The 12,500-nt window shown below is 37.4% G+C and overlaps 2 protein-coding genes across 2 annotated transcripts in view; one reads left to right on the top strand and one right to left on the bottom strand.

Moving 5' to 3' along the window:
* The window catches only part of LOC113811730 (differentially expressed in FDCP 6 homolog), a 12,370-nt gene extending 3,162 nt beyond the window's left edge, over positions 1-9,208 (top strand). The window contains exons 2-10 of the mRNA XM_027363525.2: positions 3,474-3,596; positions 3,942-4,148; positions 4,425-4,658; positions 4,948-5,225; positions 5,335-5,536; positions 5,929-6,080; positions 6,245-6,396; positions 7,223-7,347; positions 7,965-9,208. Of these exons, the coding sequence (XP_027219326.1) occupies positions 3,474-3,596; positions 3,942-4,148; positions 4,425-4,658; positions 4,948-5,225; positions 5,335-5,536; positions 5,929-6,080; positions 6,245-6,396; positions 7,223-7,347; positions 7,965-8,156 (1,665 nt within the window). The 3' untranslated portion in view covers positions 8,157-9,208. The remainder of the gene's footprint in view (positions 1-3,473; positions 3,597-3,941; positions 4,149-4,424; positions 4,659-4,947; positions 5,226-5,334; positions 5,537-5,928; positions 6,081-6,244; positions 6,397-7,222; positions 7,348-7,964) is intronic.
* Positions 9,209-10,669: 1,461 nt separating this feature from the next.
* RIOK1 (RIO kinase 1) overlaps positions 10,670-12,500 on the bottom strand; it is an 11,133-nt gene continuing 9,302 nt past the window's right edge. The window contains exons 10-12 of the mRNA XM_027363516.2: positions 12,258-12,469; positions 11,482-11,644; positions 10,670-11,214 (exon numbers count right to left, since the gene is read on the bottom strand). Coding sequence (XP_027219317.1) covers positions 11,021-11,214; positions 11,482-11,644; positions 12,258-12,469 — 569 coding nt within the window. The 3' untranslated portion in view covers positions 10,670-11,020. The remainder of the gene's footprint in view (positions 11,215-11,481; positions 11,645-12,257; positions 12,470-12,500) is intronic.

Consider the following 12,500-nt stretch of genomic DNA (forward strand, 5'->3'; position numbering starts at 1 on the left):
AGCAAACAGAGGTTTTCGTATAAGGTAGTTGTGTTGTTGTTTTCATATTCATCTACAATCTGACACTGATATAATCAATGCAAGTGATTATATAATGATTTCAAAGAATTTTGTTGCAGGCGCGTTAATGCTTATCAAGGGAGACATTAACGCGTCCCGGTCACACTTATTCGCTTACATTTTCTTTAAAAAAAAGAAAACGAAAAAAAAACGTTCCTTTCCATTCTCTTCTTCAACGCAATATTGGAAGAGCACCAGTTTGATTTTTTAGATTCGTACGTCACCTTGACCTAAAAGACAACTAAACAAAAAAGACATTAACTTGCAGATATAGCCTAAGTGGTGTTTTCCCGCCATTTTACAAGCCTGTCAGCCTATTTCGCCATTGAGCGCCTATTTCTTTTGTGAATGAGGATGGAGGGTACAGTCAGCTGGCGTCCTTTTCTCACGCTTTGAGTGTGTCCTAGATTAGCGTTAAAGATTTCTTTGGGGATGACGGCCTTCCCCTTAGATGGAACTTATTTACTAACATCACACTGGTCGTGGTATTCTGTGTTTATATTTGTGTGTGTGTGTGTGTGTGTGTGTGTGTGTGTGTGTGTGTGTGTGTGTGTGTGTGTGTGTGTGTGTGTGTGTGTGTGTGTGTGTGTGTGTGTGTGTGTGTGTGTGTGTGTGTGTTTGTTTACGATGTGTCTTATGAAAAAATAAATATTAGCATTACATTCTTAATGTCCTTTTATCATCCTTGATTCATCGAAGTATACAAGATGAATCCCGTTTTAAAAAACCTTGCTTATCTTCCCTGCTTTGTGTCCGAATCTAGTCTGCTCGTTGTGGTGTTCCCGTTCCACTGCGCAGAGGTACCAAGGGTGTCTCGAGAAAAACTGAGATCCGCAATAAATTACTACATTTTCGTAATATATACATATGGGGGTTTCTAACACTCGCCATGAAGATTTTGTACTATAATTCAAGGATATAAAGAATGAGAAAAATACGATAACATTTCAAACTTCACGTGTGTGACTGTGATCAACACCCTTAATCACGAGGTATGTATGCCCGTATTGTTGTGTGTGTACTCATGTCTACATCCGTCTTTGCAATTGAGTGCAACTAACCGTTACGTGCTTAAGCTTTCTTGTGTGTGAAACTTCTTTGTGTTTACGTGAGACTGCGCGTATGTTCCCGAAGTTGCACACGTGTTCGCGAAATGTGCAGTTTCTACCATAAGGAAGTTCGTTTCGTTTTTTTCCCTTTATTTCTCTATTGGTAAATGAAGGTAAATGTAGGAACGGACAATAAACAGGTTATTAATTTTGTATTTGCAATGTTGGTTTATTAAGATACATACATTATTGACTGTTAGCATTCCACTATTTTTTTCCAAGTTGTAAGCAGACCGAGATGCCAGCGTTTATCGAGAAAATGAACAGCTGATTCTCCAAACAGGATTTATACTGTTGTCAGCTGACTCACATCTCATCAAGGTTACGGGAGTCTTCGAGTTTTACGTTTACACACACACACACACACACACACACACACACACACACACACACACACACACACACACACACACACACATGTATACGCATGTATGTTTATATGTCTGTTTTAATGAGTTCGTGTTTAGATGACTGGATTATAAGCAATTTTCATACGTACTCTCAGTCTACAGTAAATGCAAGAATTTAGTGTGATAATTTTTCATCCCTCGATTTCGAAATTACATTTTTGTGTTCATTTCACTGTTTGATTGAATTTAAACTTTTCTGTCATCTTTTTGGAAACAAGCTGATGATTATGAACAATAGAACTTTCATTCTTTAAGATGAAGCTTAACCAGAATATGTGCTGGAGGCTTATGTTCTATGACGATCGTTGAGTCAATTTTGAAATGTAAACACGTTCTTAATAAAATATATTTGTAGTAGACTAGAATCAAAGTATTTTATGAAGTGTTTGAGTCAGTGTGTCGATGTCCGCTTGGCGGACGTAATATGAAAAATTACCGACTGATTAACTAGTACCGTCAAGTCTTCAGTCGCATTTTTTATATATAATATATTTCAAAAGTGCAAGGATTCCAGGTGGCACATAAGAAATTTTTAACAAAACACTTAAAAAAGTATGATAGAGAGGAAGAAGAAAAGAGAAGAGAGAAAAGATTGGGAGAGGGAGACAGGGAAAGATGATCGAACTACATACGCTACCGAAAACTAACCATACGACTTATTAAGAATTTAGATATTTTTTCTTGGTAAAGTTCTGCAATGATGTTTATTTTCAGTTAGATCAGAGTTTTTGCCGCCCAGAGAAAACTCTTTGATGAGAAGTAATACAAAAACTCAATGCCTCGTCTGTGCCGGCATTCCACTTTCCCTTTTTGTGCCGATGGCTGGTTCTGATTAATTATCAGCGGGTGTTTTTGATAATTTTATTTTTTCATATGTCCTTATTTAATTTCATTTATCTCTATTTTTGATATTTATCAATTCATTAATTTATTTACTTTATCAAATTATCAACGGGTTTCGTTTTCAGTAACACCATGAAATATTTCCGAGACCATGACAAATGACCGAGGCTTTTGCGGACGACAGAAAAATGGATGGGAGGAATGGGAGGTTTCGCCTGTCTTGCAATGGCGGCGCGGGGACGGATGGGAAGCCAGAGGGGGGGGGGTTGGCGTCGGCAGGGTGGCGAAATCGGTGGCGGAAAGATTGGTAGGAAAGAGAGAGCGAGTGATGGTAGTGGAGGAGAGATGGAAGGAAGAGAACTAGGGAAGAAGGGTAGGAGGTAAGACGGCGAGAGGTGAAAGGGAGAGAGAAAAGGGGAAGAGAAGCATATGAGAAACATGGCAAAGGGGAAGAGATGGAAGTTGAGGAAGAGCACAAGTATGTAAGTAATAATGACAAGGAAGAGGGATAGGAGAGGCACGGCAAGCGGTGAGAGGAAGAGAAAATAGACGGGCAGAGAAGAGAGACAGCAAGGCGCGAGGTAAAAGAGGAGTTCAAAGAAATAGGAACAGAGAGAGAGAAGGCAAGGGATGAAAGAGAAAGGGAAAGAAAGAGGAAAGGGGGGCAGAGGTGAGAGGCGACAAAGGAGGGAGAACAGACAAAATGAGGAAGTGGAGAGGGGGAGACGAGTAAATGGGACGAGATGGAGAGGAGGGAAACGACAAGGCTCATTATCAGTTAGCCCGCCAAGATACAGGCACAACCGCCCGTCTGTGCCTACCTGGATCAGCTGGGGTCGGCGGGGATCGGCTAGGGTGGGGACTCGTTCTGAGTGGGTGTGAGAAAGTGTGTAGACAGAAGACTGAATGTAGGCTTTTTAATTCGAACCTTTTTTTGTGCGTGAACATTTTATGCAAGAAAACTTTTTATGATATCTCTGGGATTTGTGGGGTTTCTTAATATTTCTAAAAAGGATAAATGAAAATGCACGTTTTCCACTTTTCACTTCAGGTTTTGACCCAGAATGTGGGGGTCTTACTCAACATCGACCGACAAGTGGAGACCTGCATTGCCGAGTACCTGAGCTCCAAACAACTCACCTTTGAACAGTTTCTTTATTTTCTGACACATGAGGTATGGTATTATTTATTTATTCATTTACAAAAATCGAAAATTTAATCTAGTTCATAATTTACAGTCACTTAATTGACTTCTTGTATAACGTACTAGAGAAGAAATAAAACAACTGAAATCTGTTCCATTAGTTGAAAGTCAAATAAACTTGATTGAAAAACTGGTGGACGACGCCATAATTTCCATAATCACTGTGACAAACAAGTCTGGCAGAGGTTTAACTTGAAGCCAGAGATCGGACAAGATTTCGCGCTGGGGCCACATATGGAGAGGCTCATGATTCACGTGTTTTTACTATCTTGCTCAAGTTATCATCTCCACCGCCCTTGGTTTGTGCACCCACAGGTCCTGGCTGAAGTGGACAATGGCAGCACCCCGTACAGCGAGCTCAAGGGCTGCCACGATACCCTCGAGCACACCTTCTGGCTGCTGGGGCGCTCCTCCCTCATCCAGCGCCACCTGCCGCTCTTCTCCGAGGAGTCCGTCTACAAGCTCTTCCGGGTGTTTTGCCTCCTGGCGGAGCGGAAGCCGTCGAGGAAAGGGCTCCTGCAGGTCAGGCAGAAGAATGGCTCATTGTGTAGGCCCCGTTGCTCAGTGGCTGTCAGCGCCATTCAGTCAGACTGCAATAAAAGCGAGAGTTTTATGGATATGAAATAGTGACTTTTAACCCATGATTATTTTCTAGTTTATTTATTTTTTCTTATTAAAAAACCGATTTTGATTTAACAACCCACCTACCTCCTTGTAAAACAATATCTACTAACAAGACTAAACAATGAAATAATCATATGCATGCAATGTCGCGTTACTGAATGCAACGTTTTCCAGGTGACGATGAGCATTGTTGAAGTGAGAGAGGTCACTAAACAGCTGGTCATTCAACTGGGAAGAGAATGGGATGCCAAAGACTTTAACCAGCTAGCCACCGTGATAACTAGCTTCACCTTCCCTGTGTTCCTGACGTTCCTGGAGGGACGCTACATACAAGACACGGAAACCCCTGCCATAAACCAGGCTGTCGACGAAATCTACGGGTCGTTTGTGGACCAAATCATGAAGCGGGTGAGTACGCTTCGTGTTTGTTTGTTCCATGATTCCAGGATTAAAGTCTTTGATAAGGCGCCTGCAGTGAGTGAACAAAGAGACTATGTCAAATTGTGTGTTATATCCTGAAAGGATAAATATCCAGAATGTCCACTTTTTACATAACCTGTAAAAAATAATCATTAATTGTAAATTAAGAAAAAAATGGCAAATGATACAGTGACAAATATTAAACAAGTAATGAACATAGAGCAGATGATAGAAACCAGAAACACGTCAAAGTAATTTACCATCTGTAAATTGCCAGGGTAAAGTCTACCAGAGAGCGTGGTGGGCTCCTGTGTGGGTAGGACGTGAGATCGAGGTGCTGCCATGGGCGATGGCAACAAGAAGTCACAAGCCCATGGCACGGACGAAGGCAGTGGTAGCGCGGGCAGCCGACCTTATGCTGGGCAGAACACACGTGAAACTAACGCCGTCCTCCACAGTCCACAGCATCCCAGACGAGCCGGGAACCAGGCCTTGTAGGTTCACGTTGTGTCTGGACTCAAACAAACTCATTCAGTTAGCGGCTATCGACCACAGGTAATGTAGCCAGTGAAAACATGCTTGTATATTGCCTCTATATACATGTCCAGACACAGTCAAGGTCAAGTGTATCGATATACTATAAAATCTACTTCCACTTTTTCAGGAGTAAGAGCGAGTGGCTGAGAGCCCTGGATATTGCAATCCGACACTCCAGAGAGCCACTGCCATATCAGCTGGTGCAGTCCATATCGCGGAGAAGCGAATACGAGGAGGAAGAGGCTCGTGAAACTGCCGAGAGAATCCGAAGGGCTTCACAAGCAGACATCATTGAGAACACACAGGCTGAGCTCATGGCGGAAAAAATAGTACGTTGAAGGGACATTTTTGAAAAAGAGAGATGCATATAGAATGACTGAATTAGAAAACAAGTGAAAGTATGAGTTATGGAAGTGACAGGAGGAGAGGAAGAGGGAAAGGGAAAGGGAGACAGGGAAGGAGAGGGAGATGGAGGAGAGTGAGATGGAGGAGAGGGAGAGGAGGGAAGGAGGGAGAGGGAGGGAGGGAGGAAGAGGGAAGGAGGGAGGGAGGGGAGGAAGAAGAGGGAGGGGGGTGAAAGAGGGAGGGAGGGAAGGAAGAAGAGGGAGGGAGGGAAGGAGGAAGAGGGAGGGAGGGAGATAGAGAGAAAGAGAGAAACAATAATACCTAATTGGACAAGCAGGAGGAAGTAATTCAATCTTTTTAACTTTTCTGTACACAGGCTCGAGCAGAAGCGGAAGCAGCAGCCAAGGAAGAAGCTTTGGCTCGCCAGGAAGAGGAACGTCGCGTGGCTGAGCTTCAAAACCTACGGTTCCAGTTAGAAACTCTCCTGGAAGAGGAAACACAAGCGAAACGAGACGAGGAAATTGTTAGGTGGGACTTTTGTCCATTTGGCGAGGATATTTCTAAAATATCGAACCTTTATTAATCTTCACTCTCTCAAAAGTATATGAATGAACCTTTGTTGCGATCTCAAATATTAAAGATTAATCTGTAATTTATACGGTACAGAGCTCTAACCTCTGCTAACACTTCAGGAACTTACAAGCTCGGGTTTTGCGAGAGGAATGGGAAAGAAGAGAAGACTTGGAGAGACTCCAGGAGGAGCAAAAGAGAATGCTAGAGGAAGAAACTAAGAAGAGAGAAGCTTTCCAACTTCTCCAAGAAGAAAAGGATAACCAATTAAGAGGTGGGGGGATCCATGGCCAGTGAAACAAAAGAATAGAGGAAGCTATTGCAAACATACACACACACGCATGGACGGACACACACCGATCGGCTCACCCACCCACACCCACACGCACAGGCAAACAGCCCCCCCACATACACACAAGTATATATATATATATATATATATATATATATATATATATATATATATATATATATATATATTATACACAGACACACACACACACACACACACACACACACACACACACACACACACACACACACACACAGACACAGAGACACACACACACACACACACACACACACACACACACACATACACACATACACACATACACACACACATACACACACACATACACACACACATACGCATAAACACACACACACACACACACACACACACACACACACACACACACACACACACACACACACACACACACACACACACACACACACACACACACACACACACACACACACACACACACACACACTCATTCGCTCACTCACTCACTCACTCACTCACTCACTCACTCACTCACTCACTCACTCACTCACTCACTCACACACACACACACACACACACACACACACACACACACACACACACACACACACACACACACACACACACACACACACACACACACACACACACACACTCACACACACACACACACACACAATCTCGTACAGCACATATGCAATATTCCAGCAAGAATAATGGGAATATCCATGCAGTTTCTAAAGTAATTATAGAGTCTGTTAATGCCATTTTATTTTATTAATACCCATTTAATTATTCCATCCTACAGAAGCGGAAAAGAAGTTGCGGCAGCTAGAAGCAGATCGTTTAAAACTTGACCATGAGTTACGTAGTGCCAGAGAAAAAATCGTCATGTCAGAAAGAGGAAAAGAACTATTGGAAGCAAGAATGAAGGTAATGTGATGATAATTATTTCTGAAGTTAGTGGACAACTTCAGAAAACCTTGATGCTGATTCGGTGATGATTTTAAAGAGAAAATGTTCTTCTGTGTGATTGCTGTACAACTAGATAACTATTTTTCTTTTATTTCCTTGTTTGTAGCTGTTCATTTTTACCTACAAAGACTTAAGTCATTCCAGCATAATTACCATACTTATGAAGATACAGTCACTTCTCTTGTTTAACCTTTCATCCATAATTTTAATCAGAAATTTCTTCAACTGTCTATACTGCAACTGCTTTTTTGTTTTATTCCCTTACATTTTTCTGAATGAAAACACTTCTTGACAAGATAAATGACATTAAAAATGGGTATTCCATTTGAATATGACTTCTCCTGTAACAATAATTTCATTCAACATTTGTCAGAACTTTGCATATGGAACTTATTATTTTTAGACATGAGGTTTCTGACTAAAAGCAAAAGCAATTATCTTTGTATGCTAGCCAAGAAAAAGTAGGCAAATAAAATAAGATATTGCACAGAAATTCCATGAAATAGTTCTCAGGTGGTACCTTCATGCAGTAATTAGTCCTCAACTTTTATTCATGTGATATACATTTCTTCTAGGTAAAAGAGAGAACACCACCAGTTCGTACTTACTCTCTACGGCCTATAAGAAAAGAACGAGGACCAGTGCCTACGAGATCATCTTCTTTCAATGCTCATGCTGCGCGGCTTTTCAAGTTCCGTTCTAAGAATGAGGATAGCAATAATGGGAATGGAAATGGCAATAGTAATGGAACTATTGAAAGTAGCTAAGTGTATGTATTTATTATAGAATTAGATTAAAAGATGATTATATAATATATTGGATATCAATTTGTATTGGCAAAATATCTTGATTAAAATAAGTTGAGCTGATAGAATATATATATATATATATATATATATATATATATATATATATATATATATATATATATATATATATATATATATATATAATTTTCCAAAGCTTTTTGCCATTTCCTTTTATTAGTTATCCATTTCTCTGATAATGACTAACCATCACCAAGATTTTAAAGCAACTAGAAAGTTAGAAGGTAGACTTCGTGAAAAACACAATTTATATCTACTGCACTGTCTTCATTCTTTTTTTGCAAGCAGCACAGAAATCAATTAGAACTTTGGAATTTGTAGTGTTGCATGAGTTCACTGTTTATTAAGCAATGCATATAACATATTTTACACATGCAGAGATATTATGGAAATTCACTGTCTCCATTAGCTAGGTGCGAACAAGAGAGGTTACCTTGAAAGACTGGTAGAGCTTATCTTGCACAAATTGGTATTGACTTTCCCTTCAGAATGAATGTGATTTTGAACAATGAAAATGTCTATAGTTTTCCACCTGTTTATTGTACTGTGGCTCGTCTTTTTGGTTGTTATATCTATGTGTAAATGTGCAATCTAATTGTTTAAGCTCTTTTGGTGTGCAATACGCATATGTAAGTAATTCACCAGATGTCACTGTAAATTACATATGTTATGAATGTCTGATATCCAAATTATATTTAGTTTAAGATGGTTTGTAGAAGCTTTTCCCATAACACTTTTCATGGATCATTTAAGCTTTTGCAAATGTTACCGGTGCTTCACTTGGTTTTAAGTTGTTTTTTTTCATTTTGTACCTGGTTTATCCATGAATTCAAGTCTTGATGTGAAGTTTAATTATCTATATTCACATGGCATTGAGGTTGATGTTATATCTATGGAAACACACAACACTTTTCCAACATATGTTTTACATTTCCATGACCTGATGCATTCCTAGATTTGTAATGATAGTATAATAGAAAATACATATATTCCAATATACTTGGTGTTCCTTAACTTGCTTAGTGAAGAAATGTGAGGACAAATTTCACTTTGCACACTTGAACATATGTAATCACTTTTCAGTAGTTACACCAATCAACCTAAAATTATTTGTTCAATGCAAAATGCATTTATCCTAAAAATCAGATCGATCATGCTCTCTCTTCATCTTATTTCACTGTATTGTATTTCCACAATATTTATGATGCTTTAAATATTCCACAATGAAACTTAGGACTGAAATGCAAATGCTGTTCTGTTTAGCTAATTAATTTCATGACTTCATTTAATTTCCTGGCTATGTTTTTCATAGTTGCTCTAGTATGATATGATTTAGAAATGCTCAAAGTCCAGATACTGATGGATGACATATATGCACTGTTTTTTTATTAATATTAGTTTAGACATTGTATACATTCAAGAGGTTACAATATCTGCATCTGAACAGATCATTAGTGTTTCTAAAATAAATGCAATGTATTCAAAGATGATAATACCATTGAGTGATCAAATGGTTAGTCTAATCACAATGAAAAAATCACATCACCTTAAATATGTAAAAATGTTATATAGATATGAAACTCTTTTATGAATACTATTTGTATGGCAAATAAATTCATGATAAACTGAAGAGTTGCTTCAATCAGTTACATTCTTTAGAATAGTGAAAATACTCTCATTTTCATCACTGAAAAAATATATCCCTGAAGACATTTGAATTTTAAAAATCACTCCTTTTTAAATAACGCAATATAAATATCCTATTTCCCTAAAGTCTTGTCATACAATTGTTTCAATGAAAGAATAAAGGTGTCATCTTTAAATGAAATGTCTGATTTTAGAATGAGTTTGAACACTTGGGTATTTGTACAATCTATCCAGGATAGATAAATTCTACTTAGTTCAGTGAAAAGTACAAAAGTAAGCTTCACCCAGGCTTTATAATGATATTAAATCTTTGCCCAGGCTCAGAACTTGGCCAATAATACATGTTCTTACAATGTTCTGGCATCAATTAGTTTAAAAAATATTAAAGGTTTAAAAATCAACCAAAAATAATAAGATATGAGTAGAAATACTACAGCAAAAGTTATAATGATAACTATACAAAAGATACTACTGATACTAATTAAAATAAGGCAATAATAATAATAATGGTACCAATACTGACAATGACAAGTCAGGGTATGTGTCCAAAAGTTATCTCAGACCAACTGCCTAAAAATGCATTTATTAAATGTTTTGTTTATTCTAGCTTTCCTTTTTAATATCAATATGTTCACATCATTGAACTGCAGCCATAGTGAAGTAATGTGAACATATTGATGCCCATGTTACAAAAAGCAGTTTAAATTAACAAAACATTAAATATATGTATTTTGGGCAATTGATTTCAAACCATCTTTGGATGCATATGCCTTCAATTATAATAGTGATGAAAGAAACAACACTGGTAACAATAAATATTTTACTATTACAAAAAAAATAAAAGATAACAAATTCTTCTTCCAAGCACATGATATGCATCTTCTACCAACAAAAATATTAAATTAGGAAATTATAATAAAATGACAAAACACATGTTAAACCAAAAAAAAAAAGAAAAAAAGATGACAACTATCACAACTAGATCTTCTACCTAACATTACGAAAAAATAGACATATTTTATCATTTCTGCCACTGCAAAGGATGTTATTTTATTGACATAAGTATTTTTAACTGCCTACTTATACTGTAAATAAAAATAAATCAGAAAGGAATAGAAAAGGAATAAATTTCTATTATTCATACTTTTATTCAAACCTTAATGTTTCTTTTTCCTGACTTTCTCTGCTCTTTTCTTAACATGCTTTTTCAATTTCGATTTTCTTTTCTCTGCTTGTGCTTCCTTGACTGCCTTCTTCCTTTCTTTCCTGTCTTCTGTGGTCTCTCCCCGGAGTCTTCCAACTGTTCGATGGCTACCTTTCTCATCATCCTCATCTTCACTGTCTTCTTCATCTGGAAAAATATATGAATGATGATAATTATATAAAATTTTGATCATACTGCATATTTTCTAAAAGAGTTTCCAATTTTATATTAAAAGGAACTAAAACAATAGACAGGATCACAGTGTAAAATTTTCACTTGCATTAAAGCCTAAAGAGCCTTTTCAATTTCCATCTGTTCCATCTATACAATACCACGGGGGATGAACTGGGTCAGAACTATTCATAGCAGAATAAAAAAATTATGATATATAAAGAAAATTCAGAGTCAACTCACCCTCACTGCTATCTCCTCCTGAATCTGAAGCATCACCTGGTATGGGTAAAACTTCAGGTCCACTTAAATCTTTCTTCATACCCAAGACAGTGCGATAAGTGATTTCCTTCTCGGATTTTGTTCCTAGCTTCAGTTGCTGCATATCACGTTCAAAATCTATAACCTGCATTATAAAATGTATAACTCTATATTAAAAAAGGTATTTTTTACTGATACATTCTAAACTTAAAAAATTAAAATACTTTTGAATATATAATAAAACAAGCCTATGTATGGAAAATATCATTCACAAACTGAGCTTAGTACTAACTGATATTTGCGATCAATGCTCGAAAATTGTTTAAAGGAAGAAGATATAGGTTATATGTTCCTTATGATACTGCAATTTTTACAAAAGGTAAAATGATAAAATAATACTGAATTTCCTATGCAGAAAATTAGCTGGTTTATATTTTGTTTTTATATCTTTAAAATATAAAAGAAAGAAGAATATATGGACAATATAATCTTTAGTTGTTATTATTGCTGTGAGTTTGAAAGCAGTAAAGAAAGAAAGAGGGAGGAAAAAATTGAAGAAGCAGCAGAAGAAGAAGACGAAGAAGGGACAAAAAGCATATCCTATCAAAAGACTACTATCAAGCTGGACTTTGGTTACTGAAATTCTCTGGCTATGAAAAGTAGCAATTACTGAAAAGAAAAATAAGGAAACAATTGAATAAAATATTAAAAACAAGTCATACAACAAGAAATAGTATTAATACTAGAAATCTTCTAACCTGATCTAAAGTTTTAGGGATATAAGCATTCTTAAACACTTCTTCATCAATCTTCTCTTGGTCAGTTAACTCCCCAACAGGTCTTGAAGCAGCGATCTCTTTCATCTCCTCAAGATACTCATCCCGTTTCTCTGCAGTCAGCATAGGATCGACAATGAAGTTGAACAGTTCTTGAATTTTCATGGTTGGCACTCCTTTTCTGCGGAAGTATTCTGTGGTATGGAAAAAGAGAGTTTAATTTGG

Source organism: Penaeus vannamei, chromosome 9 (genome assembly GCF_042767895.1).
Source record: "Penaeus vannamei isolate JL-2024 chromosome 9, ASM4276789v1, whole genome shotgun sequence".
Classification (NCBI taxonomy): domain Eukaryota; kingdom Metazoa; phylum Arthropoda; class Malacostraca; order Decapoda; family Penaeidae; genus Penaeus; species Penaeus vannamei.